Source organism: Argentina silus, assembly GCF_951799395.1.
Source record: "Argentina silus genome assembly, chromosome: 3".
NCBI lineage: Eukaryota > Metazoa > Chordata > Actinopteri > Argentiniformes > Argentinidae > Argentina > Argentina silus.
This window is the reverse complement of record NC_139657.1, coordinates 16,052,201-16,079,263: the sequence shown is the minus strand read 5'-3', so window position 1 is coordinate 16,079,263 and position 27,063 is coordinate 16,052,201. Positions and strand designations below refer to the sequence as shown.

The 27,063-nt window shown below is 42.3% G+C and overlaps 2 protein-coding genes across 2 annotated transcripts in view; both read left to right on the top strand.

The window, feature by feature from the left end:
* Positions 1 to 8,339: 8,339 nt before the first annotated feature.
* On the top strand, positions 8,340 to 21,400 carry cry2 (cryptochrome circadian regulator 2). Its single transcript, XM_083666802.1, has 12 exons — positions 8,340 to 8,586; positions 9,145 to 9,253; positions 10,653 to 10,795; positions 13,715 to 13,899; positions 14,735 to 14,823; positions 15,092 to 15,232; positions 15,430 to 15,741; positions 16,675 to 16,826; positions 17,648 to 17,850; positions 19,311 to 19,394; positions 19,624 to 19,838; positions 19,985 to 21,400. Exons 1-12 carry the CDS (start codon positions 8,429 to 8,431, stop codon positions 20,021 to 20,023), a joined length of 1,830 nt encoding a protein of 609 aa, XP_083522928.1. The 5' UTR covers positions 8,340 to 8,428; the 3' UTR covers positions 20,024 to 21,400.
* Positions 21,401 to 23,346: 1,946 nt separating this feature from the next.
* The window catches only part of mapk8ip1a (mitogen-activated protein kinase 8 interacting protein 1a), a gene marked incomplete at both ends in the record, with an annotated part of 11,033 nt that continues 7,316 nt past the window's right edge, over positions 23,347 to 27,063 (top strand). Inside the window, 3 exons of the mRNA XM_083666472.1 lie at positions 23,347 to 23,414; positions 24,323 to 24,434; positions 25,985 to 26,290. Coding sequence (XP_083522598.1) covers positions 23,347 to 23,414; positions 24,323 to 24,434; positions 25,985 to 26,290 — 486 coding nt within the window. The remainder of the gene's footprint in view (positions 23,415 to 24,322; positions 24,435 to 25,984; positions 26,291 to 27,063) is intronic.

The following is a 27,063-nucleotide window of genomic DNA, read 5'->3' as shown; positions in this document are numbered from 1 at the left end:
TTTTAATGTAGTTATCATTTTATTGTACAAACAAACATGATAATAAAACAACCAAAACAGCATGGAGGCTACTGAACCACAGTCCAACATTTTTTTTTTTATATGTCTCTAACCACCCCCATTACAGAAAAGCTAACAAGGGACAAAACGGCTTTTAACTATTAATGCACATGGAACTACTACAACTATTACAACTGCTATGATTACAAAGCAAGCACTTATTAAATGCTGTACACGATAGTTACCAATTGCGCTATACTGGCAGGTGAATACGGAAGAGAGAATGCCGTCACAGCAAACAGATTATGGCTGTGAAGCCCAATCGATTCTGAGATATGGCATATGCATTTTATGGGATATTACTGGATAGCGAGTTCCCAATGTTATCTCTTATACATTCTCTGCCAAGCAAAGGAGCCGGTGCTGCAGGAACCGAACACCAGCTTGTTCTTGCTACCATTTATATCAAAACCGAGAGTACTTTTGACAAAATAGCTCATTGGGCCATACGTTTTCAATAAAACATGTTTCGGAATCACCCCTTCACTGGCAATGGAGTAGACCACGAGTCACATTTTCGCAACTGAGTTCTGCACTACAGGGAGAGAGCTGTATGTTTGCAGAATTCCATCGAACTAGTTTCAAAGTATGGAATCACTTGGGAATTTCTGGATTATGGGTAAACTTCCCCTTTACAGGACATACTGTAGACACATTTCCCAAATGTGCAGTTGTTGCCCTTTAACAGTTTGCCTTGCAACTTGCACGTCACTGGCTGAAATCGCTCTATGAACGACAATATTTGCTAATTAGTGAGGTTTGCTTCAGCATGCTCCACTGAAAGATTCATGAGTTCTTTTATCCCAACAGCTATACAATTATGTTTCCTAGATGGGAAATTATTTGTGGTTTGCACCTAATGGTTTATGGACGTGTATTGTCTTGTGCTTACTGTTTGTGCCTCTAGTTCTTCTATCTATCTATCTATCTATCTATCTATCTATCTATCTATCTATCTATCTATCTATCTATCTATCTACAGCAGCTAACCTTCTCTCATCTATGTATCTATCTCTCCGTCATCTAACTTTCTATCATTGATCTTATGTCTCTTGTAAATCTCAAGCAGTCGACATTTTTGAGCAAATCGGACATCATGCATCAGGTATTGAAATCCGCACTGATTAGCATTGGTAGGAAACTGCTCAAAATGTATCCTTTCAAACACATTCACAAAACACTAAATTCTCACATAGTATCTTCAGTTGTTTATGTATCGTCCAAAAATCTCTCTAATGCTTCAACCCGGACTTTTGGGAATTGGGAATGCGTACTATAATGTTTTATCAATGTATCAATTACAGTATTACCACACCGTGTACATGGCTACTCCAACATTGTAGAGTATCAAAATATCCTGCTAAATTTCACAGTAACATCCCTCGTCACAGCATCATTGACCTCTACCCCTCCTCTACCTCCCAAACACATGCATTAACTTTGCTCCCTCCACAGCCATAGAAACTAAAAGGCCAGTTTGAGTGGTGAACCATTGTGATAACAGTCTCTCATACAATCAGTCTTACTGTGTGAGAGGCAGACCTTGGTTCAAATAGTGTTTGAAATCATTTCATATACTTATCTGTGCTTGGTTTGCGTTGCACAATGCCTGGCACAATAGAACCAATGGAATAGTCCCAAAAGTGCAAACCTCACTCATCTGGCACTCCAGGCAGTCTCAAGCAAACACATTAAAAGTATCAAGTATCTCAAAGTATTACTAGTGCAGTATTCAAGCAGTTTCTCAACCACTCTGTTGAAGAAGGTCTAAGAAAGCAGAACTGATAAGAGGATAATTAGTCATGGCCTTGAGAGAAACCACCTTATTAGTACACTTAAACACTTAAACCTGCTCAAATGCTTCAAAAGAAATGTATCTTTATGAATGCGTCGGTGAACTGAAATGGATAGGTGTAAGCTGAGACACTGAGTACACCACTGCTTTCCCCTGCTGTATCTGTCCTTGCAGACATGTTCGACCAATCTCTGTACACTGAAATAAATGGATTGCTGTTTTTATTGAACAAATATGGGGAAAAAAAGATAAAGAGGAAAAACTAAATTGTATGGCACTAGAAATTATGACTTACATTGCAATGAGTCAACAGAAGCAGATTCCTTTGAGCTAGAGATGGGACATGTGTGTCCCTGTCCTCTGTCCCAGATTCCTGTTGAAATCACACAATCCAACCTTGGTCTCAAGATTGAGGAAGATTGAAGGCATAGTGGCCAACTATATTTTGCCTTGATCCCTGGTGAAAAAGGGGTAATAAAGAACCATAGGACTGTTGAAAGAGGCATGTTTATCTATTTCTATGTTGCCAGTGAGGCCATTCCCAATTCCCCTTATAAAGCTTGATGATTGCTTTAACCACAGTCATTTCCCACAATCCACCCGAGGGTCTTAAAGCATCGCGATATAGAACATCTGTGTTTTATGAGGCTTCCAACGATGCTATCCTTTGTTGTTGATTCTCTCTCTGCTACATAACACAATTCAATTGGGACATAGATGTGTTAAAAGACTATGGCATGGATTCAATCTATTGTGGATAGTGGCTTTCTGCAAAATGACATGATTTGCATAGCAGTGTATCCCAGAATTAGGAAGTGACAGTTCATTTAGAAACTGACAGTTGTGTGCCGCACGACCCGTTCAGTACTGAAGGAAATCCTGGCGGGGAATTAATCCAACACATACAATCGGACTACACATTTCTGAATCACGTGTCAACCCATCTGCAATCCGCTGCTGTGAAAATCAAACACACATCTGAAAGTGCAGTGTGGAGAGTTGTTAGATGCAATGGATTGAATCCTGACCTTTGCTTGGCTTTTCGATAGCATAACCAATCACATCATGTGATGTTTCAGTGTACCATTAATATGTGTGCCCTGCTAAAGATTTAATGTGCAAGTAGTACCTCACTCTGAATGCTGCTAGAATGAAAGTAGATACAATGTCAAAATTCATTAGTCCAGCACTGAGTGAAATTGAGAGGAATGAACTCTGAATTACATTGGAAGCAGGTCTCATTGGGTTTGAAGTTGAAGATGGAACATAACACTATAGGCCCACCACAATGACAACACACTGGCAGTATCATCATCAAACTTGTTGACTGTTAGTGAGTGACAAATGTACCTCTGATTCTCTGTGAAATAGTGGAGGGGTAGACAAGTGCTCAGGGGATTGGTTGATGGTAGATACAACATGCTGATGATCAGGGGGTGGTGGCAACCATAGAGGATAGAACATTCCTTTTTATTACCTGGCAGCTGCCACCACAGACAGTACAGTATGTCCATCTGCTGCAAGTAGACCCAGGCAACTGGTAAAAGACACTGACAGACTGACTGTTGAGGGGGTAGACAGACTGTCAGACAGCTGCATAGGCAGATAGACTACGGACATCCATCAGACAGGTACACTAACAGACTGACAGACAAACATAGTGATATTCTCAACCCATCACAATCCAGCAGTGGTATTTGTGTAGTTCTACTTTTTACATGATACCGTAGTTGCTCTGCTTACTGTACTGTAGGTTCATTACATTTAAGCGAATGCATCATATAAAGTGTTTTGGGATAAATCTGGGAAAGTAACTTGATCAATTCTGAATACAAACCAACAAGTCAATGACCCAACTTAGATTTCAGGAATTTGATCTTTCTATCCCCTTAAGAAGTAGAGAAATTAAGCATACTACATCTCAGGCTACCTGTGTGTCTGTGCACTGTAGTGTGCTATGGTGAAAGAGAGATCTTATGAGGCTTGAAAACAGCACCAATGTCACTTGCCTCCCTAACCTCAAACAGTAGAGCCTTTCAAACAGAGGCCAAACACTGTACTCATTAAAACTGCTAATTTGGCCACCACACAGCATCAGATTCCCCAGCAGCACCAAAGAACCACGTCTGTCCTCAGCAGAACATGCTGTTGCTCTTTGTTAAGATCATCATCTGAACTCAGGTATACCTACACCAGGGAGAAAGGAAAGGTATACAGTATACAGTACTATTCCCTGGCTGTACATTCACTACCTCTAGATTTCTAATGAGGGGAAATCAAGAAGGCGAGAGCATGACTTCATAGATTCCCATGAGTTTCTCTACAGAAGGTTGTGATTAAACTAAACAAACACATAGCTTGTGTTTGAGGGAAATTCCATCCACCTTCAAGCCAACTATATTACAGGTTGTCATTTGATCTAATGATCGGGACAATAAAACCTTGTGTTTTGGTAGAGGATGGGTATTTACAGCGAGGAATAAATACCCCTTCTTTAATAGGAATCAATCTATGTTACCAGAGAGCATGGCTGACTGAAGAACTGAAGAGCTATTGTTTTCCTCTCAATCTGAATTAACTTGATAACCTGAAATAGATACACGCGTAGCATGCACTGAAAAAACACACTCTTGACTCAATGAGCAAAGAGAGACAATGTGTTGTTCGTGGGAAAAAGTTGTGTTAAAGCAAAGCTAGTTCTACTATCACAATGCTTAAGTGGGCAAACATTTAAGACCATTTAAGAAATAGAAATGAATCATATTGTGTCAGGTCATACTAGCCAAGGTTTCCTCACAGAATGCTTTTATACAGCACAGAATATATACATACAGTAATAAAACAGATTGAGAATACATGTTACAGTAAGTATCAAATAAGCAAGTGTACAGCATGGTCAAAATAATGAAATGAGCAATGTTACACAAAAAAACAGAGGCAGTATTTAATAAGGCAATTTACTTTACAGGGGTTAGTTAATAGTACATGTTTTTTTGTTTCATTTTTTGTATTTGAGTTCAGATTCAACAGACGTACACCCTCATTACCTCAAACCACAAGTAGACCCAGTCCGCTCAGAGCAAGGTTTACACATTCTGCTAACAGTGAATCCAAAGGCAGGGTTCTGCATATCAAATTCCTATTCTTTGTTCTGAAGCCTTTAATGGTTTGACTGCTGTGCAGCAGATTTAGGCCACAGCCTGGCTATGTTAATCAAAGTATTTGAGAGAAATACATAACGAGCTGGGCCTGTCCTGAAAACTCACCACCCTCAAGCCATATCAGTGGGAAATAGGCTAAAAAGTTGATGATTATTCTGCTTTAAAAAAAAGTTTTTGAACTTTCATTGGATTTGGCATTTGATCCCCCAGAAGATAGAAACTTTTGAAAAGCAGAACTATGATGCTGGGGATATGTGACACTGGGCAGTGCCTCTGGTTGTTCAGCCATGTTCTGGACAGAAGATAACAAGCTATTCTTTTCAAAGCCTGACCTGAACCCCTGCTATGGGAGAGAGAGGTCGGTACACAGTGGCCTTCTCACCTACGTATCCACACAGATACAAGGACTAGGTGGAGATGGGAGATGGGGAATAGGCAGAGACGTTGGCTTTTCAAACACATCGACAGAGATGAATATGGTTACAGAGAAAGCAGAAGGAGCCCTCTGCCCCTCTCCAGATGGTCTAGCCGTTTAGCAGTTCCAAGGAAAAACTCAATTCATCACTGGAACATTATCTGTGAGTCATAGGAATGAATGGCTGTGTTGTCCACAGCGGACCACTACAGCTCCCCAGTCTGGCTCTGGACCATCTGGTACAGCAATGCCAGAGCCACACCTGATGCCTGGTTCATCTCCCTGCTGGTGGAAATGAAAAAGGCGGATGGATACATTATTTATAAGTACAGTCTATAGCCCTGGGACGCATGTGTTGCACACATGTTTCATACCATTCCTCATTCCATTCCATGCATTACAATGAGCCCATCCTCTGATTTCTACCTCCACCAGCCTCCCCTGACACACACACACACACACACACACACACACACACACACACACACACACTCAGTCAAAGAAGGTCAATCAAAGAAGGTCAATCAAAAAATGTCTTCACACATTGTCAATGAGACCACTGACATTAACTATTATGTCAACATATCTCATAATACCTGTCTGTTTTACAATGTGTGAAGACATAGCATTATGACACTGTTATGACATTATTTCTTTCTCTCATTAAACTGTCATGGTTACATTTTGTCTGTGTCAGACACACGTGGTCCTTTAAAGTTGTCAGTTGGTCTATCAGAAAGTGATTACCAATCCCTGCTAAGAAGTAAGCTGTTTAGAGAAATAGTCTGTGTTTAGTAGACACTACACAGTCTCTGCCATGGAGTCATTTAAAAACTCACCCGTGTGTTAACTGGCAAGGAAGACAACCTACTCTGGCAAGACATGAATTACAGTTAATGTTGCATGGAACAGAAGCACCTGTTCTCCCTAAATGAGGAGGTACTCGGTGGGGAGACTGAAGCAGCTTAACTTTAAGGTGTGAAAGCCAAGGTCAGTGTTGTATGGCAGTGAGCTTTAATCATATACAGCATCAGATAGGAGTGTATTATTATAATGAAATTATTTGATATAAAGTTGAAATTGCAATACATTCTGCTTTATTCAGTCAATATTATGCTTCTCATTAGGAATGTTCTGGGAGACGTGAGGAAAGACGGTTTTGTGTTGCATGGTACAGTATATACTGTACTGTTTAATTTTGATAGAACAAACACACACACACACACACACAAACACACACATACAGAGGGAGCATTCATAACTTGATTAGGGATGGCTTGCAGGGATGTATGAATTCTGCAAGTATTGCTGAATGTTTACATATGACTGGCAGTATTACATTTTCCATTACAGTACATGATGTGCCTTTCCTTGTGCTGTGCCTTTCCTTGTGGCGTTTAAAGGTTTTAAATTGACCATGAGATAATGCAATCATATCTCAGATAAGATGAGTCACCGGCCGCAGCATTTATAAAATCTGGTTTAATAATCATAGTGCATTTAGGTGCTCTTATAAAAAAATAACTGGATATTACAGAAATAAGATGACTACCTTATCTTGTATCTCTAAATGACAAGTTATTCATCATATTCCACCAAGAATACATTATGTTGAAAGAGGGCGGATGGTATACAGCTATTAATACAATCAATATCACTCAAATGTCGTCCTGTGAGAAGGTGTAGAAAAGGGCATGGTCTCTAAAATCAATAATATTCTACAGCGCAAGACATTACAGAGATTTGCATACCGTATACCAGTGATTCCCTAGCCTGGTCCTGAAGAGCTGCAGTGGGTGCTGTTTTTTGTCCCAGCCTAGTGCTATCACACCTGATTGAACTAATCAACTGATCTCAACCTTGATTAGCTGAATCAGGTGTCACTGGGGAGCTGGGACAAAAGCCTGTAGTACTGCGACTCTCCAGGATCAGGATTGAGGATCACTGCCGTATATCAAATAGCCCAATGCATTCAAAAAGGATTAGCAAAAGTTGAAAAGATAGTTTGGCATCCAGAAAGTTTGGCATCCATTTAAAAAGCATTCCTCAGATACCCAAAGTCTTTGTTAACAGAACAGTAGACTACTAGCACACCGGCCATAACCCATAGTCATTATGGAGAACATGTCTCAACCCTGATGATTCACAAGCGTGTTATATCAGCATGTTATAGCGGCACATAGATGATGTTAAAACGCCACCAAGTGGTGGAAAAAACAAATCACACCTGAAATAAAAATGCTGTACATGACACTGTGAAGTTACAGTACAATCACCACTAGAGGCTGCTGTAGAGTTGTACACTCTTATCAACAACACAATAACATTTGCATTAGTATATTGAAAGCATATTGAAAACAAAGGTCACCTGCTTTGCTTGACATAGCCTATAACTTTGGCACCTTGGAATATGATGTTCTCCTAAACAAGGGCTGGTTTCCAGGACACAGATTAAGCCTAAATCATAGACTAAAATGCATCTTCAATAGAGATTTTCTCCCAAAGTGAACTACAGCAGGCTACGAAGTTTTTCTTTCGTTTCGATATCAGAAAAATTCAAATGCGCACATTGATCACATACCAGCTGGTTTAGGGTCGGTTTCATATGACTCTCACAATGTGTAACGCCAGACCAAAAAGTAGAGAGAGCTGATCCCCAATCAGTTTCCTATAGGACAGCAACTCCATAATACCAATACATAATACGAGGCAGCCTCCACAACGTGACAGGGCTATGTGCTTGGTTCTACACGTGCGAAGCAACCAATCGGTGCCGGTCTAACGACGTCGCTCATTTCAATACAGTACGTAACTCACTCGCTGACCAATGGAAGAAGAGAGATGAGAAAGTGGTTACGTATCAGGACTACTGTCAACGTCGGCTCCACCCACTCATCGCCGAGGACGGACTTGGGAGACACAAAAAAAAACGTTGCTTATCCAAAATGTTCTGTTTAATTCGTATGTTTCGTGATCGGAATAACATGATCTGAAATTATGGTCGTCAATTCTGTGCATTGGTTTCGGAAAGGGCTGCGACTACACGATAATCCGTCTTTACAGGAAGCCCTAAATGGCGCGGACACAGTACGCTGTGTTTATATTTTGGATCCGTGGTTCGCTGGGTCTGCTAACGTCGGAGTAAACAGATGGAGGTTAGTGTTCATAGTATCCCAGAAACAGCGATCCACATGCCTTTACAAGACGGTCGGGAGTGAATACTACCCGTAGAAGAGTCTTTATGAATGATTCCCAGCGAAGTGTGTAACGGACACGTGGGACGCTGGAAGGCAACTTCTACGGCCTTGGCTTTATTCGTCACGTCAGCTGGCCTGTCTTGATAGCTGGTAGCAGTTGCAAGCTAACTCTATTTTAAGTTCTATCAAAGATAGCTAGGCTATAGTAATATACGGTCTCAGCATGAATTGCATTGTTTTACTGGCATCACTAACTAGCAATGATTATATAAGCTGTCACTGGAAAGTAACTTCTCTCTAAATGTTTCAATAGTATAATGTCAATAGTTGGTGATTTGAAGTATTTCTTGAACAGTGTAAATTCAAGCCAAGGGAGTGCCTGTCATGTCACCTGGCCTGTCAGGTGGCAATGGGCTCCTATAGGGACAGGTTCCTCCCAATATCTCTTCCTCAGTTAACAATGTTTCTCAGTTTCCTGAGTTGAATCAGGAATGATGGGTTGAGTTTTCCACACAGATTTTTATTGGAGTCTTTGGAGGACCTGGACACAAGTCTGCGGAAACTGAACTCCAGGCTGTTTGTGGTACGAGGCCAACCTGCAGATGTTTTTCCACGTCTCTTCAAGGTCAGTATTCTCATCATATGAGTTGAGGTTTGACATGTTGAATGGTTATACATTTGAATGGTGTCCAATCGCATGGCATCATTTTCAGCTCCTCAATTATGCCTCTAGTTGGCACCTAAATTAATTGTAAAAGGGAAGTGGTGGTCTGGTCATCCCATTTAAAACTGAATTTGGTAATATAACCACTTCCCCTGTTATTTTACTGATAGTTAGTTGCCGTTTTGAAAAACATTTAGGACCGGTTTCCTGGGCACAGATTAAGCCTAGTCCTTGACTAAATCACACTTTCAGTGGAGAATCACTTGAAGATGCTTTTTAGTCTAGTATTAGACTAAATCTGTGTCCAGGAAACCGAGACCTTAGATTAGCCTAATAATATACTGTAGTGTTGTAGTGATGTAGCAAGGCTTCTACTCAGGGATGATGAGTGGTTTGGGGGCAGTGGGCAGGTTCTGTAGAGCTAGTGCATCCCACCATGAGGCATTGAAGTGGATGTCCTCCATGGGATGGCTTTGAGATTATGTTAGTCCGCCATGCATTTTGAGTGTAGTGCCACATGAGATTTTTCTGTGTTATGGATCCCCTGATTTGATCAGCTCGACCAAAGTAGTATTGACTGAAATATGCTGTTCACGACAACAGCTGTGAATAATAGTAATATGCCACCCATTGACAGTGCGTCAAAGAAACTCTGCATTGGTTTCGGAAGCTCTACATGGTGCGGACACTGTGTTTTATATTTTATCACCTTGGTTCAATGACAGCTGGACTGTCGTAATAGACGATCGCTGCATGAATTGTACTGTACTGGCGCTTTAGACATGGTTGTCTTATAAATGCCACCACTGGCATTTCAGTTATTTAATCCAGAGTGCTGTGAAAGGTCTCTGAACAGGTCGGTTAGGCCTAGTGTGTGACACACCAGGATAGTGTCCTTTAAGTCTGAAGAGGAAGGGAGGGAATACCAGACAGGTGTTTCGTGGCATAATAGGCAGTCATGGTAATTGCGGATACAGCAGGGCACAAACAAATAGCCTGTGTCACATGTCAGACCTCAATAGAAATTCAATAGGGAGTGCTCTTCAGAGGTGCACCTACTCAAGGGATAACAATATATATTACAGGGTTATTGTAGATTGCAGCCTCCACCCACTGCCACGAACAAGTGGGATGTGGAGATGGCCTTGTAGCTTTGCTGTACATGGTGTGCTCTTCAGCTAGCACCAGCTCCTTGTACTACAGTGGTCCTGTAAGTGTGCAGAAAATGAAAACACTTGAACGCAAATTAGCTTTTCATTGAGTTTATTGAATGTTATTCTGCATCATTATTTTCTCTCCTTCACTTTGCTCTCTCTCTTCCTCCCTCCCCCCTCTCTCTCTCGCCATTGTGTTCCTATAGGAGTGGAAGGTCACCCGCCTGACGTTCGAGTATGACTCTGAGCCATATGGCAAGGAGAGAGATGGAGCCATCATCAAGATGGCTCAGGAGTTTGGAGTAGAGACAGTCGTGAGGAACTCTCACACACTCTACAACCTGGACAGGTCAGTTAGTTACTCTGTTGTAAGGGTCCAGTCAATTAAATGTCTTAAAGGTCTTTTCACTGAAATGGTCAGATTTTGTACTTACAATACTTACCCATGATGTAATTTTGATGTCTCCTATTTACAATCAAGCTGATTTGAATAAGTGTATTCAGTAGAGGATAGTGAATTTGACACTTTCAGTGGCATATTCAATGCCTTTGCATTGCTGGGTAAACAATAGCAAACTGGAAGACGAGAGCTAAGATGGAGAGCTAGTCTGATGAGGAAACATTCGCAAAGATGTAGTGGGTAGGAGAATGACTATTCATAAGATGTAGTGGGTAGGAGAATGACTATTCATAAGATGTAGTGGGTAGGAGTGACTATTCATAAGATGTCATGGGTAGGAGAATGACTATTCATAAGATGCAGAATTTAGTCCCACATGGGGAAATGGCCAACAGTGCTTTTCTACACCATGTTAAACTATTGCCATGGGAACAGTGGGTCAAACTCAGTCCTTTAGACCTGAGACTGCCAGTCTCATGTCCTCACAACTATACCAGAGATGGAGATAATGAGGTTAACACTCCCTCCAAACCAAGCTCTGCCCGAAACCCCAGCATCACAAATTAGACATTTAGCCTGGGAGAAATCGATAAGATCGTGTTATGTTCATGAGCCACAGGCTTCGATATTACTTTCGATATTGATTTCAAAGTGATTTCTGTAAACATTGCAAGTAAAGAGAAATCAAGATCGTTGGTCAATTGGTTACTAAGTAGATAAGTAAAAGTGTATGGCTATTCTGTCGTTCTATAAATGCGAATGATGCTGTTAAGAAGGCCATGCTCTGAGCAGTGAGCACAGCAGAGATTTCATAGCTCAAAGTTCTCGCAGACATAACAACTGGGAGATCCTTTTCATGTTCACAGCAGAGCCTCATAGACAGGGCTGCCCCCAGGTGGTCTGTTAGTGCTAGTGCAGGTCACACCACAAGACATGTGCAGGCAGTGGGAGGTAATGTAGCTAAGTAGTGAGTCAGCGCAGCAGACATGTGAGTGGAGGCGTGCTCAGACAGGCTGCATTCAGACACATGGAGCCACCTGACCTGACCAGACGGCCGCCTCCACAGGAAATTATCCAATCAGAAGGCCCCAGTCTGTACACACACAGGTGGCGGTTGTATAAGATTTGAGCAGCCTATCCATAAGAGACATGGTTAGCTAGATACTGCCTTCTCTCCAACTGGTCTCTTATGAGTTATGATATGAGTAATGAGAGAGAGAGAACCAGGACACTTCCTGATTAAATAAAAACTAATAAATTACCAGTGAAGTTTTTTTTCTTTTTTTTTTTTTTTTTCTAGAAATTCTGTAGATGAATAAGAGATCATATGTGTGAATGGGACTTTTTATTGTCTTTCTAACTGTTATCCTTTTTGGTTTCCACAACTCCTTCAATGTAGCACTAACTTTCAATCACTTGATATACACACACAAGACACATGTATTTAGGCAGTTTTGTTGTTATTGACATTTTGAATTATGCAGAGATACGGAGCTCATTTCATTCAGTACATTCCCTGATATGCATTTTAAGAATCAACTCCGGATAGATAATCAATACAGAAATCCCATGAATAATCTCAGATCTCAGAATGTTTTAAACATATCTCCAAAATGTAGACAGCGTTGTGTACAGGAGTGAGAATGTTGTTACTGTAATATGTTACAGCTGCTGAAGAAATCAAATTTAGATTTAGACTCTAACTCATTATAGACCAATATCCATTCTCCCTTTTATTAGCAAGATACTCGAAAAGGTGGTTTATAATCAAATTAACTCCTTCCTACATGAAAACAACAAGATTCTGGAAAAGTTCCAGTTAGGTTTCAGGTCTAATCATAGCACAGAGACTGCTCTCACTAAAATTGTCAGTGATCTCAGACTAAACACTGATGCTAATAAGGTCTCTGTTCTTGTTCTCTTGGATTTAAGTGCAGCATTCGACACGATTGATCACGAGATCCTCATCAATCGTCTTCAAAACTGGGTTGGTCTCTCTGATTGTATTCTAAGCTGGTTCCGTGCATATATTACAGGGAGAAAATTCTATGTCAGTCTTGGAGATCGTGTATCGGATGAGTATGATATACGTTTTGGTGTTGCACCAGGAAATTTCCTTGGTCCCTTACTATTCTCACTGTATATGCTACTGGCTCCCTGTATCGTTTAGAATTGACTTCAAAGTCCTTCTACTCGTATATAAAGCACTAAATGGGCTGGGACCATCCTACCTTACTGATTCGCTGACAACCTACAGTATACGCCCTCAAGAGCACTCAGCTCATTGTGCAGAGTACAAGTACAGAGACAACGAAATGCAGTTTAAGCGCCAGTTAAAAACCTATCTCTTCAATTTAGCTTTCAATTAGCATTTCATCTATGCTGCTATCTCTGCTGATTTTATTCTATTGATATCTATGCAACTAGATTGAGTGATGCTGCTTTTATTGTATTGATTAATTATGTTAGTTGTTTTTGTTTTTAATCTGTTCTCTCTTCCTTCTTTTGCACTGTATTGTTCAGCACTTTGCTGATGTTTTGGTTGTTCTCGTTTTTTAATCTGTTCCTTTTTCTTTCTTTTGCGCTGTATTGTACAATGCTTTGAGCTGCATTCGTATGTATGAAAGGTGCTATATAAATAAAAGCTTATTATTAATGTCATGTCATATCTGTGAACCTGTATTCTCCCATTAAATACATGTTAAGAATATATTGTAAGATGGGGGGGGGGGGGAAGAGACCCACACATGGTATATCAAATACTCCCCAGTGCTTTATTACCGTACTCCAAACAACGTTTCAACTGTACAAGAAGTCTTCTTCAGGAAGAATATGCTCTAATCCCACTTCTAATTTCCACGTCATCAGGATCATCGAGATGAACAACAACAGTCCCCCCCTCACGTTCAAGAGATTCCAGGCCATTGTCAACCGTCTGGAGCTGCCCAAGAAACCTCTGCCCACCATCACAAAGGAGCAGATGGACAGCTGTCGCACCAAGATATCTGACAACCACGACCAACACTACAGTGTGCCTTCTCTGGAGGAGCTGGGTAAGAGAGTCTCTTCTGTCAGGGAGTGTGAAAGAATAATCAGCATGATCACTTTAAAGGGATGGTTCAACCTGTTTAGGTGAAATATCGTCTTACCCTGAGTTGTCCTCATAGACCAGTAGGGGAAGATTTTCTGGTTCTCCATTCTCCACTTTTCTACCGCAGCACAGGCTAACGGTTAAGTTTAGTAGCAGCTTTATACTAGACAAACCTGTACATGCTTTTATTGTAATCGCAAACAACGTGGTTTTGCAATAATATGCAATGATCGGTTGTCGAAGCGCAGACCTTGTTTTTAGCCACCTGTGTGTATGTAGGCTACAGTAGCCTGTGTGTATGTAGGCTACAGTAGCCTGTGTGTATGTAGGCTACAGTAGCCTGTGTGTATGTAGGCTACAGTAGCCTGTGTGTATGTAGGCTACAGTAGCCTGTGTGGTTCTGATGATGATAAGGGCACAAGATCCATGCGCAGGGATTGACGCTTCACACTTGACGGCAGCTTTTCTTTTTAATAATAGGCTATGTCCAGTTAAACAAATTATGTCCGTCAATGTTATATTCAATATGTAAGTTCTTTAAAACACAAAATGTGGTATTGTAATGGTTCTTAAGTCCTGACTAATCACCAGTTTCCTATTTGTTTGTCTGGTATCGATCTAATTGAATGATTACACTGTTATACTAACAGTAACAAATGGATGTCTCCGGACCACTTACTTTATGAGGGCCCGGAGCTTCTAGTGCTAAATTAATTACCACTTTTAATATGATAATAAAAGCCTACTTTTATAAGGTTTCCGTTATCTAATGTAGCTAACTACTCTCTCCTCTACAGGGTTTAGAACTCAGGGACTGAGTCCAGCAGTGTGGGGAGGAGGGGAGTCCGAGGCATTAGAGAGACTCAACAAACACTTAGACAGAAAGGTGAGTCATCATTGAACATTCCACCATTTACATTTGGACAACAATGAGTTGGTCTGCAGGAATGGCCTGCTACTCAAGAGATGGGTCATGTGATCTCATTGATGTTATTGTCTTGTTTAATCAGGAATTCCAACTTTTTGACATTGTAACTCTATTCAGTAATCATTGAAATTGATCAACCCTCAAATATTCAGTTTTACTGGATACTCTGTTGTCATGGTCACATCCCTGTCTTATGTGAATGTTTTGTTTGTGTTTTGTTTTGTAGACCTGGGTGGCGAATTTCGAGCGTCCCCGGATAAATGCGTGTTCGCTGTTCGCCAGCCCCACAGGGCTCAGTCCCTACCTACGGTTCGGCTGTCTGTCATGCCGGGTGTACTACTACAACCTGCGGGAACTCTACATGAAGGTAAAGGCTATTAGAGAGAATCTCCTGAATTTGGCCAGCAAAAATGCTTATTTTCTTGGCATTGTTTCCAAAACGATTTCATGCTCAACGTGGTCATGGTGTAATGATGATGATGATTGTGATGATATCTCCATAACCCAATGTTCCTGTTCATAACCCTCTATAACTCACCCTCTCTACCCACTCCTCTCTTTTAGTTACGGAGGCGTTCCAGTCCCCCTCTATCCCTGTTCGGCCAGCTCTTGTGGAGAGAGTTCTTTTACACAGCTGCCACCAACAACCCCAACTTCGACCGTATGGATGGGAACCCCATTTGTGTGCAGATCCCATGGGACCAAAACGCTGAGGCACTGGCCAAGTGGGCTGAAGGGCAGACGGGCTTCCCCTGGATTGACGCCATCATGACCCAGCTGAGGCAGGAAGGCTGGATCCACCACTTGGCCCGGCACGCCGTGGCCTGCTTCCTGACCCGGGGGGACCTGTGGCTCAGCTGGGAGAGCGGCATGAGGGTACGGAAGCTTCTGTTTGGCTCTGTCCTGAAATACCCTAGAGACCCTAGACAGCCTAGTCCTGTCCTGAAACTACCTCTAGCCCCCGGCCCTGTCCTGAAACTACCCCTAGCCCCTGCCTATGGCCCTGTCCAGAAACAACCCCTAGACCCTACTTACTTGTGCTGATATGAAAGGATTGGAGAGATCGAAGCAACATGACAGAATTTCTACTAAGCCTTTTTGAGGGCTAGGTGTGGGGGCTATTGCCATATTGCTGGTACGGTACTTATCAAATTCTTTCAGATCCACGTAAGGTACCTTGGTGGTAGGGGCTAGGGTTCCATTTGTTCCATTTGTTCATTATTAAATGAGGGCTTAGTGAGTGTCAACCAACCAACTAGCTCTACTTTGTAAACAGGGTTCTGGAGAAGCTGTTGTCGGTCAGGAGTGTGTGTAGGAGTATGTGTAAAAGTAACCTGTAACCTGTAAAGCGGTCATTAGCCCAGTGTGGAAGATCTGGGCTTAGCCTCAAAGCCTGCCACTCAGTGTCTGACATAGATAATGTGGCACCTTGGCATCCCTGAGTCCACACAATAGGTGCTTTGGAGCTGTTGGTAGATACAGACGAAGTCTTACTACGGACAGTATTATGGTCTGGCTCCAGATCTGTATGTGTTTGCCAGTGTCATTCCATATACTGATGTTTGGCCTCACTGCCACCACCACCACAACGACAACGATGACAGAGGAGTTGGCTGAAGCACATACAGATCTGTAGTCAGGCTGTTGTAATGTAGCTTCTCTTCTTTGACTATACTCTTGTCTTCACTCGACTGTAAGCTGTTTGCGGAGCTGTTGCTGGATAACGTTAACTCACCACAGAGAGCAGTGTTATGATTCGTAGCTAAACCCACTGCTCTGTCTGGCCATCTATTCTGGCTGGTTCCTCAGGTGTTTGAGGAGCGCTTACTGGATGCAGACTGGAGTGTGAACGCAGGCAGCTGGCAGTGGCTCTCCTGCAGCGCCTTCTTCCAGCAGTTCTTCCACTGCTACTGCCCCGTGGGCTTCGGCAGGAGGACAGACCCCAGCGGTGACTTTATCAGGTATGTACGCTACACACTGCACCCTTACTCCCTATACCCTACTCCTCCACTACTACCGAAGAGATAGGAACAGGGTTCACTCGGCATCCATTTCCATCCACAGTCTGTTGAAAAATAAGGACTTGGCTGGATTTTCAATGTTGGAAAGCAATAGGAGGCTGCGAACATTTAGTTTTTTTTATTAAAGGTTTGCACATCGTCCTTATTGATTTTAGTTAAATGTGTGTAATGTCTGGAGTCTTCAGGTCTCAGTGGAATATGTAGCCTGCCAGTTGGCAAAAAAAAAAAAAAAAAAACATTGTTTAAGGAGAGTGACTGCTATACACATGCGCAGTGTGACGAGATCCTCTGCCTTCATGAATAATTGCCGATATGCATGAATAAAAACATTTATGATGCAATTTAAAATATCTACCCACTTACTTGCCCTACTTTGTCAAGCTACTTCCACAAATGTATATTACGAAATACGAAACCTACCACCACAAACCTTTGCGCATGCCTGCAGTGTTTACATTGCTAGTTTCCAGGGTGGATAATGGCTTCCATTGGATTTTGAACCACTCAACTATCTTCTTAATTCTAAAATCTTTTGCTACTACTACATCATGTACACACTTCCCCCTACACCCTTACTCCCTACGCTGCACACCCTGGATGGACTCCCTGGAAAACAGTGACATTTGTTGCTGAGCGGACAATCCACTGGTCAAATAGAATAAATTGAATGAATGGATGGACAGACAGACAGAGTGAGCGAGGGATGGATGGATACTTCGATAGGCGATGGCTAAAACAGCAGTGTGATTCTCTGTGTCTAGGCGCTACATCCCCAAGCTGAAGGACTACCCCAACCGCTACATCTACGAGCCGTGGAACGCCCCCGTGTCGGTGCAGAAGGCAGCCAACTGTGTGGTGGGGGTGGACTACCCCACACCAATGATCAACCACGCCGAGGGCAGCAGGCTCAACATCGAGAGGATGAAACAAGTGTACCAGCAGCTCTCCCATTACAGAGGCCTCAGTAAGTACTCAACTCTACTCTAGTGTAGCCCTCTGTGAATGAAACGCCCTACTACAGGGCCCCCATTATGTTCAAACCCACCCCTCTGTAGACATATTACAGGGGCCTCAGTATGTCTATTCTACTCTCCTGCTCAGCAAACAAACCCATAGCAAGGAGAGATGACTGTCTACAGTAGGGCTGGTCAGTCTTGTCGACAGGTTTGTTTCAGCCGAGTATTTACACTCCTGGTTGAGCTAATCAACCTAGTCTTTAATCAAGAGACTGACTTTTAATTAGTTGGATATGGTGTGTTACTGCTTGGCTGGAACAAAAGACCTCATCTGCCTCATAATACTGGCCACATTTTGAATAAGATTGCCATCCCTAAATCACAGAGATTTGGACTCTCTTCACAAGTAGTTTGAAAGGTGCTCTTTTCTCCTCAGAAATATTATGGTGACAACCTTATGGTCCTCTCTCGTCTCAGGGTAGTTACTAAGATGAACACTGCTATTAGGCTGTTATGTTGTGAGAATGCCCCCCCGTGACCACCACTTTACAGGAGTTTTGTTTCTTAACTACCTGTCATGATGATAAGCCCTCTCTCTGGTGTGCCATGACAGCTGGGCTGTATGTAAAGTTTAATGATATCTTCAATGTATTTTAACAAAATGCCTGTGATTGAGTATCAAATTTTTGCGCTTTTTATTATTTTTACAAGGATGTTACTTACAGTGCCTTCGGAAAGTATTCAGACCCACATTTTGTTGTGTTATAGACTCAATTTAACATGGATTAAATTAAATAACCAAGTGGCCAGAAAGAATCCCTTAATGGAAAATAATCTATCTCATATCCATAATTGTGTTTGCAACAATGAATTCAAGTGATACAGCAAAGAAAGTGGCTGGAAATGTGTTTATTTGGTTTTCCTACAAAGCATTAAGTTAGGTGCAAATCCAGCACATGCAATGCAGTTTCCGCACCATCTCTCGTGTGAAGAATAGTGGTAGCTGCATCAAGTTATGGGTATGTTTGTCACTGGCAGGGACTGGGGAGTTTGTCAGGATCAAGAGAAAATTATGAAATTTGCTGAGTTAGTAATGACAACCTGATCCACACAGTGTGGAATTGATTCCTATGCAAATCAGAGACCCTATAAAAACAAAGATATTAATTCCAAAATTACATGAGCTTAAAGTGCAGACTCTCAGCTTTAATTTGAGGGTATTCACATCCAAATTGGAGGAAGGGTTTAGGAATTACAGCTCTTTAATATGTAGCCCCCTCATTCTGTGGCCCTTGAGACACCGAGTGGTGAAATATAATTTAAAGATTTACATTGGATCCCAGCAATATGACTGCAATAGTCTAATTAGTTTGACCCTGTTTGCATAACAGTCTGCTGTCTTGGAACATTCCCAGTGGCTAGCGGTTGTCATGGTAACATTGGCTGTGTGTGTGTGTGTGTGTGTCAGGTCTCCTGGCATCCGTGCCCACCATCCAGGAAGAGGCGGAGCCTCCGATGACAGACGACTCTCAGGCCAGCAGCAGCACCTGTGGTACGTTTGGACATGTTTACCAGTTATTACTCTCAGGTTTTAGTTGCTGCTTTAGATTAATGGAAACACAAGCATATGTTAATGCAAAATAAAAGCAAGCTGAAGTCAGCAAGAAAACCTTCAGGGTATATTCACAGCATATAGACTTGGAAAAGGAAATGTACTCTTTGGCACTGTTGAATGTACAGAGACGGACGTATGGCTAATATAAACTGTATTTGTGTTCCAGACTCACCCCCCGCCCAGCACTCACCCCCCTGCCAGTCCCAGAGGAAGAGAGGCAGGCCATCAGATTCTGAACTACAGAACAGCCAGAAGGGGACCCAGTCTAAAGTCCAGCACACCAGCACTAGCCCTGCTAGAGAAGACAACATGTCAGAGGAGGAACCAGCAAAGGAACCAAGGGAGCAATCAGAGGAGTCAGTCGACCAGCAACAACAGCAGGTGCTTTACCAACAACACCATCTAAATACACTTGACTAGACTAGACTGTTTTACCTAAGGTGATATGAGTGTGATTTGAATGCCTTTACACCACTTTCGCGCCCTTATTTGTTAATCAATTGTTTTTTGTTGACTGTGTTTTTCAGGGGCTGTGTTTTTCTCCAGAGAGAACAGACAGAGTCTGATGTCTGATGTCCTGTGGTCTCACCAACCCATTGGGCAAGCCTAGACACATACACACACACACACACACACACACACACACACATACACACACATACACACATACACAAACAGTAGGAGAAGCATTACAAATCCAGATTAGCAGCAAAAACAGCACAGTTGCCAATGATGTGCATACAGTCAATACAGCAATGAGTGTATTATTATTATAACAAGTTGGTGCTTGGGCTACAGAACTGATGCATTTCAGTCACTTTTTCTAAGTTCAGTCAAAAAAAACAAAATGGCGAGAGACTGCTTTGTTGTTGAGTTAGAGTTTGTTTGAATCCCAGATTACCCCTTTTTAAAGATGGATAGTTCACCAAGAGCTACTTAAAGAAATTTAAAGAAACCTTCGCTACATGAAACTATACACCATCCTCTATTGGAAAAATTCAGCACCATATGACAGCTAATAAAAAAAAAAAATCTCGAGCCCTCTGATTGGTCGGAATTTCGGCCAAATCTCTGAAAATTTTGGCTGATCAGACAGCTCTTTAAACAAGATCCCACACAGTCAAATCTATGACATTTTACTTTTGTCACCTTTTCTTCCTCCATTGAGGTCAAAAGACTTGTTTCTCAAGGGAAACCTGGCCATGAAAGCAGACACGAGCTAAAACACAACCCATTAAGTACAGTACAGTCCAGACAAAACAAAGACAACAGTGGCCAACAAGAAATTACATTACAATTGAGAATGTTCCAAGGACCATTTGTAGAGTATAAAGGATTTGTATTCATTATTTACAGTATATACTATTTTTGCACATCTATCAGCCTTGTGTATATGTATATTTCCATTCCCATAAACAAACTGTCTTTGCCTGCACTGCCCTGTATGACGATTATACCCAGAAGGAGATTGTATATGAAATACTGACCGAGTCAAATCTCAATGTATCCATACTGAATAATTTCCCATGAGTTAACACAGACCATCTTAGCTTTTCATTTGTCACCAAATATTGTACATTCCAAGCAAAAGTGTACATTTACTCTAATTTTAAAGGTAAACTCTGGGATATGTCCTCATAGCAAAAGGAGCGGGGTGACAATGCCAGAGACTTCCGAAAACAGAGATGCAACCGAATAGAGTGTTGCAATTGAATGCGATTGCTGCATGCTCTCTGCCATCTGATGTCGGAGGGCGCTGAAACAAGTGGATCCTCTCGTTCGCTACAATATCTTGGATGAAAGTTGCTCTGTTTTCACAGGTGTGACGTCATATCCCATAGTCTACCTTTAAGTGTCCATGAGCTTTGTTGAATAGTTTTATTTATTTGTTTTGTATTGTACAAAAGAGTTTATTTTCATTAAAGTGCTGATGGAATCGTGAACCCTTCAGAATTCTGTTGTTTTTTTGTTTGTTGGTCCTTACAGCCTGTTTGGGTGATTCTTGATGTTGAAGAAGAATTGTATTTATCTGTATTTCTGTGACTTTCCTGCAGATTATGATGAAAGAAGTCACTTCATGCTATGTAAGGGTACAGCTTTTGGGTACCACTTTTTCTACTTGAGGCTATCATATTTCCATTTCACCACTGGAGGGTAACATACAGAATATGATCACTGACTGATTGTATCTGGTTTTAGAAAATAAATAGATTGTACTGAGCCAGAACCCCTTTTTGGCCAATCCGGCAATCTGTCGGAAGTAATCAACATTCAGTAACTTTTAGTGTGTGAAAACAAAGGTTATTATTTTTACCATTCAATGTAACTAAGGCTTTATAAAAGGGGTATTGTAATAGGTTTGTTCTTGTGTTGTGTTTCATGTGATTTTCTTATGTATTATTTACCAGCAGTAGCCAGAGAGGAGCTTTAGCAGGGCTCTGTTGACCAGCAGTAACACTTACTATAGTCTCCTCTGAGACCACTAATTCTCTCTTTCTTTCTCACTCACTCACTGTATCCCTGTCTTTATCTCGCTCCACCATCTCTCTCCCTCTAGCTCCGTTTCTCTAAATGGCTGAACAATTGTTTATCCTCCCTCTGTCACTCCCTCACAGTCGTCAATAGCAGTGAACCCGGATGAGGGATCATTTAGATATCTGATACAAACAGTCCCAGTGAAACTGATATTTAAGCTTCGATGCATAATGATCCTTGTCTGTAACTTGATAGGATAAGCACAGTATTAGGATATAGAGAAAAGAATATTATGACAGCCAAGATTATTTACATATTAAAACACTGCGCTACAGACAGTATTTGACGTCACACTGTTATGTGTGGTTTCAGACTGCTATTTCTCTTCAGTGTCTAGTAAGGTGATAGGAACTGTGTCTTACTAGCTCCTGGTACAGTAGTGAGCTGGCCAGTGTGAGTGTTGTCGTGTGTAAAGTGTGTGGACATGTCCACAGTCACAGGAAGTCATATTAGAGGTAATTGGATGACAGGCCAGCTCTCTTGTCCTCCCCCACTGTTTTCTGACTTCATACAATAGTAGGCTAGATTTTCTCTGCTGCATCTTCTTTCTAAACATCACATTTCGGTCAGAGTGACTAGAGAGTATGCTGAGTCTGGGTCAGTCGATGGCGTGAGAACCACCATAACAAGGTGGAAATCAAGACTGTCCAGCTTGGGGCCAGGGACCTCCAAATCCACCTGTCCTTCAGATAAAGAGGGAAAAGGACCTTTTTTTTTAAGCACTAGCAGGCAGCTCCATTGATCCGCTCACCACATCCCTCAGCCCAGCCTCTGTAGCTCCCAGCCTCTGTAGTTTTGGCCTGTGGACTGTGGAGGAGGTGGAGGCAACCTGAGCTGCATCGATCCCACCCAGACATCCATCATCCAGGGAGGCAGACCTCTCAGCATCCCAGACTCCCAGAACGGTAGAGCACAGGGCTGGTTGGGGCTGGAGTTTAAGAGGGGTTGAGTCTCCTCTCCTCCAGTCCCTCCCTACTAGCCTAGAGCACATACAGCACCTCCCCCCACTCCCTCCATCATCCTCTGTTGATTATAATGGGCCAGAGGGAGGCATAAATACTACACACACAAGTGGAGCCTCGGTGAAGGAGAGAGAGAAAGAGAGAGGCTGTGTGGAGAGGAATAAGCTCGCACTTGTGGTCCCCATCTCTCTGTGATCTGTTGTTGCTGATGTGAGGGGTTCTGATAGGGAGAGAGAGAGAGATAAAGAGAGAGAGGATTGTGGATGATGCTCTGTTGAAAGGGGAAGTACTGTAATTGCCTGTTTGATCGATCAGTGACTGACTGCCTGCCTGCCTGCCTGCCTGGTCTCCTGCCCTGCCCTTACTCTACTCTACTCTGCCCTGCCCAGCAGATGTTGCTACTCAGTCTGGCCATGGAGCCCAAAGAAGATGCATGGATGGAGGACCAGTGGGAGAAATGGTACAGTACAGTATGGATGAGCTCAGAACACTCATTGTGGTTACAGCTAAACAGGCCTTTTTTTCCTGCAGTTCAATATTCTGTGTATGTTCCCGAAAGCCTGTCTCATAGTCTCTTTTAGTCTCAGGAAATTCTGATAAGATAGCTGAAGAGTGGAACGGTTTCTTGACCTTGCCTCTGGAAGTTAGTGAGTGAGTATGAATGAGAGCAGTGGTAGGATATGGGCAGAGATACCTTGTTTACATGGTGTCAATCTGAAGAAGATAGCCAGAAGAATATATCCAAAGGTGGTAGAGGTTTACCTGGATGCCGATGTGGTTGTATGTTTGAGATTGCTATCGCCTGACACTGAGTTGATTGTAGTTCTTTTGATCTTTCGTGGGATCTGTGCAATTTTAGCAACAGGAAATGTTGGCGATGCTACGGGAAAGTGCATCAATACTGTCTGCATACATAGTCTGGTAATTAGCAAGGCACAGGAATTATATTTGTGACTTATCATCTTGTATAACATGACATAATAACATAATTCATGTATTCCATTAGGACCCTATGTTAAGTACTGTACATGTCTAGAGGAGAGAGATATAACATTGTGCAGGGCACAAAACAACAACACAATCAGAGCTATGTTGGGAGTAAAGCATGGACAGTAGGCATGATATACATAAATATGAACACAAACTATTACCCTCTCCTGAGAAGGAGGCCCACATGCAAACTTGAGACTGTTTCAGACTAACCTTCCCTTTGCTACCGTTGTTACAGACAGAACCTGAGATTACCTGTGATGTAGTGAAACGAAGGGGAACAGCAAACAAGTGTAAATCCTTTTGTAATAGGATTTAGAGCACTTTGATGTCACCCCACATGGTCAACATGTTGTGTGTATTCTCTTCTCTCGTCAGGCTGACCCATGACTTAAGCCTGGATGAATTTGAGGATGAGGACCTCTCTCAGGTCACTGAGATTAGGGATAAGTGTGGTGTCAGCCTCAACTACGATGAACTGGACTCCAGAGTAAGTAAGCTGTGCTGCTCTCTGCACACTTTTACAACAAGCTAGAGGAGGACACAAAAGCGGGCGGTCACAAATATACAGTATATAACAGAGAAAAAAAAGCTTAAAGGGTAATTCTGGGGTTAAAAAATAACCACACGAAAAAGAAATACTGTAATACTTGCATACAGACAGCCGTATGTGGTCCTCTTCATACTAGTAGAAGGGAATATTCATGCACCCTTTTTGTATATTTTTTTCACAAAAGTGTTAGTTCACCCAGTGTTAGGCACATAGTAACACACACTAGTATCTATAGTTTCAGGGCAGTAATCAATATAAGTACACATTTACAGTGTATTTTGTTACCCCATCTATCCCCTTATACAGTATTATAAGACGGTATATAATTTGAATTGGGGATAAAGGTAAAGGGATACTCTGTAAATCAACATTCAACAACAAATGTATGCTCTCCATATTAGGTACTCAGTCTATGCATCTGAATCACACAGTGCTCTTTGTACACCATTCTCTTTTTCTCATTTTCATTCATCTCAAAAGGTATAGACTACCATGGTCTTGTTTCACCTTACATCACCATATCACCACCACATTGTGGTAAAGGTCAGCCCTGATTGTGTTATGGTGATGTGTGATGACCAGAAGCAACAAAACAGGGTGTACTTTGGGCCAAAGTCACTTTTCAGATTCATGTGTGTCCTGTAGGACGGGCTTTGGTAGTCGTAGTGCTGTTCACATGTGGTCCACAGCCAAGTGGAGCTGAGATGTCACACTTAGTTAATAGACTGAACATCACTGGCTTCAGCCCTGCAGCACTCTACAGTACCACCAGCTGCTACACTGGACTGTAGCTCCTGTCTAATGCAGCCTTAGGGGAAGGCTGTAATGTACAATTTTATAATCCTGTAGAATTCGACTGTAGCATGGAGAATGCCATGGATTCCAGGTTTCTTGACATGTTTTTGCTGCATTTCAACGCTAGAAAAAAAGATATCGATGGAATATTATCTTAATAAATTATACATGAATTGTATATATTAGGAGAGTATTTTTCCTAATGCCATAATAAAAGAGGACCACAATGGAAATAAGTTGTAGACTTTTTTGGTGATTTTATCCTTGATGATTCTTAATCAAGTGCATTATTTTCGATGTGCACCTTGTTTTTAAATGACCCAATAAACTAAACTCAATGGAAAAATACTACTGGGAGGGCGGTTACACCCTGGTGTTATATTTGTCACAGTACAACAGCCTTTTCCTGTGTTTGTTTTCAGGGAGGATTTATCCTACTGTGATTGAATTAGACTGACACACACACACACACACACACACACACACACACACACACACACATACACACACACACACAGTGAGGCGAGAAGAGAAAGAGCCACAGGCTGAGGTAATGCTGTGCTCTGATAGGCTGGCTGGCTGACTGTCCCTCTTCCCCCTCCTCCCTCTCCTCGTCACTGAATCCTTCTCTCTCTCTCTTTCTCTCGACTGCAACGCTGCTGCTCTACTCGGCGCTGCTCTTCCCTCTCCAGGATCATGTGACATGGCCAGCCAGTAGCGAGGAGGCAGGGAAGGCAGAGAGGAGGGGGGCCAGGGAAGAGGAGATGCTCCACTTGGATTTGATCGATGCCGAGGAGGAGATCGTGGAGGAAGAGGAGCACTGGGGCCTGATCCATGGTGCCGACCACAGGCTCGACGACCAGGAAGAGGAGGCCACGGTACTGCCTGTCAAACCGCCTCCCGTGAACAAATCTGCCCCTGCCCCTGTCGCTATGGATACGTACAGGCCAAAAAGACCCACCACCCTAGCGCTGTTTCCACAGGTGCCTCGGACTCAGGTGGGTGATGTCATCGTCTGTCAGCTGTTCCCTGTTACTGCTCATCATCTGTATGTTTCATGTAATGGTAGATTACAGGAGATACAATAGGACAGGGATGGGACATAGGGGATGTTTTGGTACCTAACCCAGTATCAATGTACTATAGAGATCCTGTGTGTACTGTCTGTATCCCTATTATGTCTGTATAGACAATGTAAATGTCTGAAATGAAACAATCGTTATTTCCCATTCCTTGTCACTGTCATCGAACATCATCCTACTCATGCTCGAGTGACTCTCAAATAAGGCTTTGTAGTGGCAGGGAATAACAGATGCAGCTGCGACGACGGTACATGTGATGTTGAATGAATGTGCTCTCGCTCTCCCTCCCTCTTCCCTGTCTGGCTCTGTTGGTCTCGGCCTTGGTCGTGTCCTCCTCTCCTCTCCTGTCCTGTCCTGTCCTGTCTGTGCTGTAAGTAGCCTGGCCATCAGGTCGTCTCAGTCAGCTCCCTCATCATGAATGGCTGGAGACAGGGAAGGGTGTGTAGGGTGTACTCATCAGGGATAATGTAGCCACTAGCAAGACACTACATTACCGTTATCAGGGTGCAGTATCAGGGTGCTTCACGATGCAAAATACAGTATAGAAAGGATGATAGCTGTATTCATTCAGTCTTTCATAGCCTACTTTCTTGTGTTGTCCTTTTTGGAATTACATTATCTCTCCAATACCTCTTGCTCAAATGCTTCTTAGTCGTAGTAATGTGGCTCTAATGTGGCTCCCCGGATCT

Coding starts and splice junctions, on each gene's coding strand:
- cry2 (XM_083666802.1), top strand. CDS start 8,429: ATGGTCGTCAATTCTGTGCATTGGTTTCGGAAAGGGCTGCGACTACAC. Junction 8,587..9,144: donor GTCGGAGTAAACAGATGGAG/GTTAGTGTTCAT, acceptor TTTTCCACACAG/ATTTTTATTGGAGTCTTTGG. Junction 19,395..19,623: donor GGCCAGCAGCAGCACCTGTG/GTACGTTTGGAC, acceptor TTTGTGTTCCAG/ACTCACCCCCCGCCCAGCAC.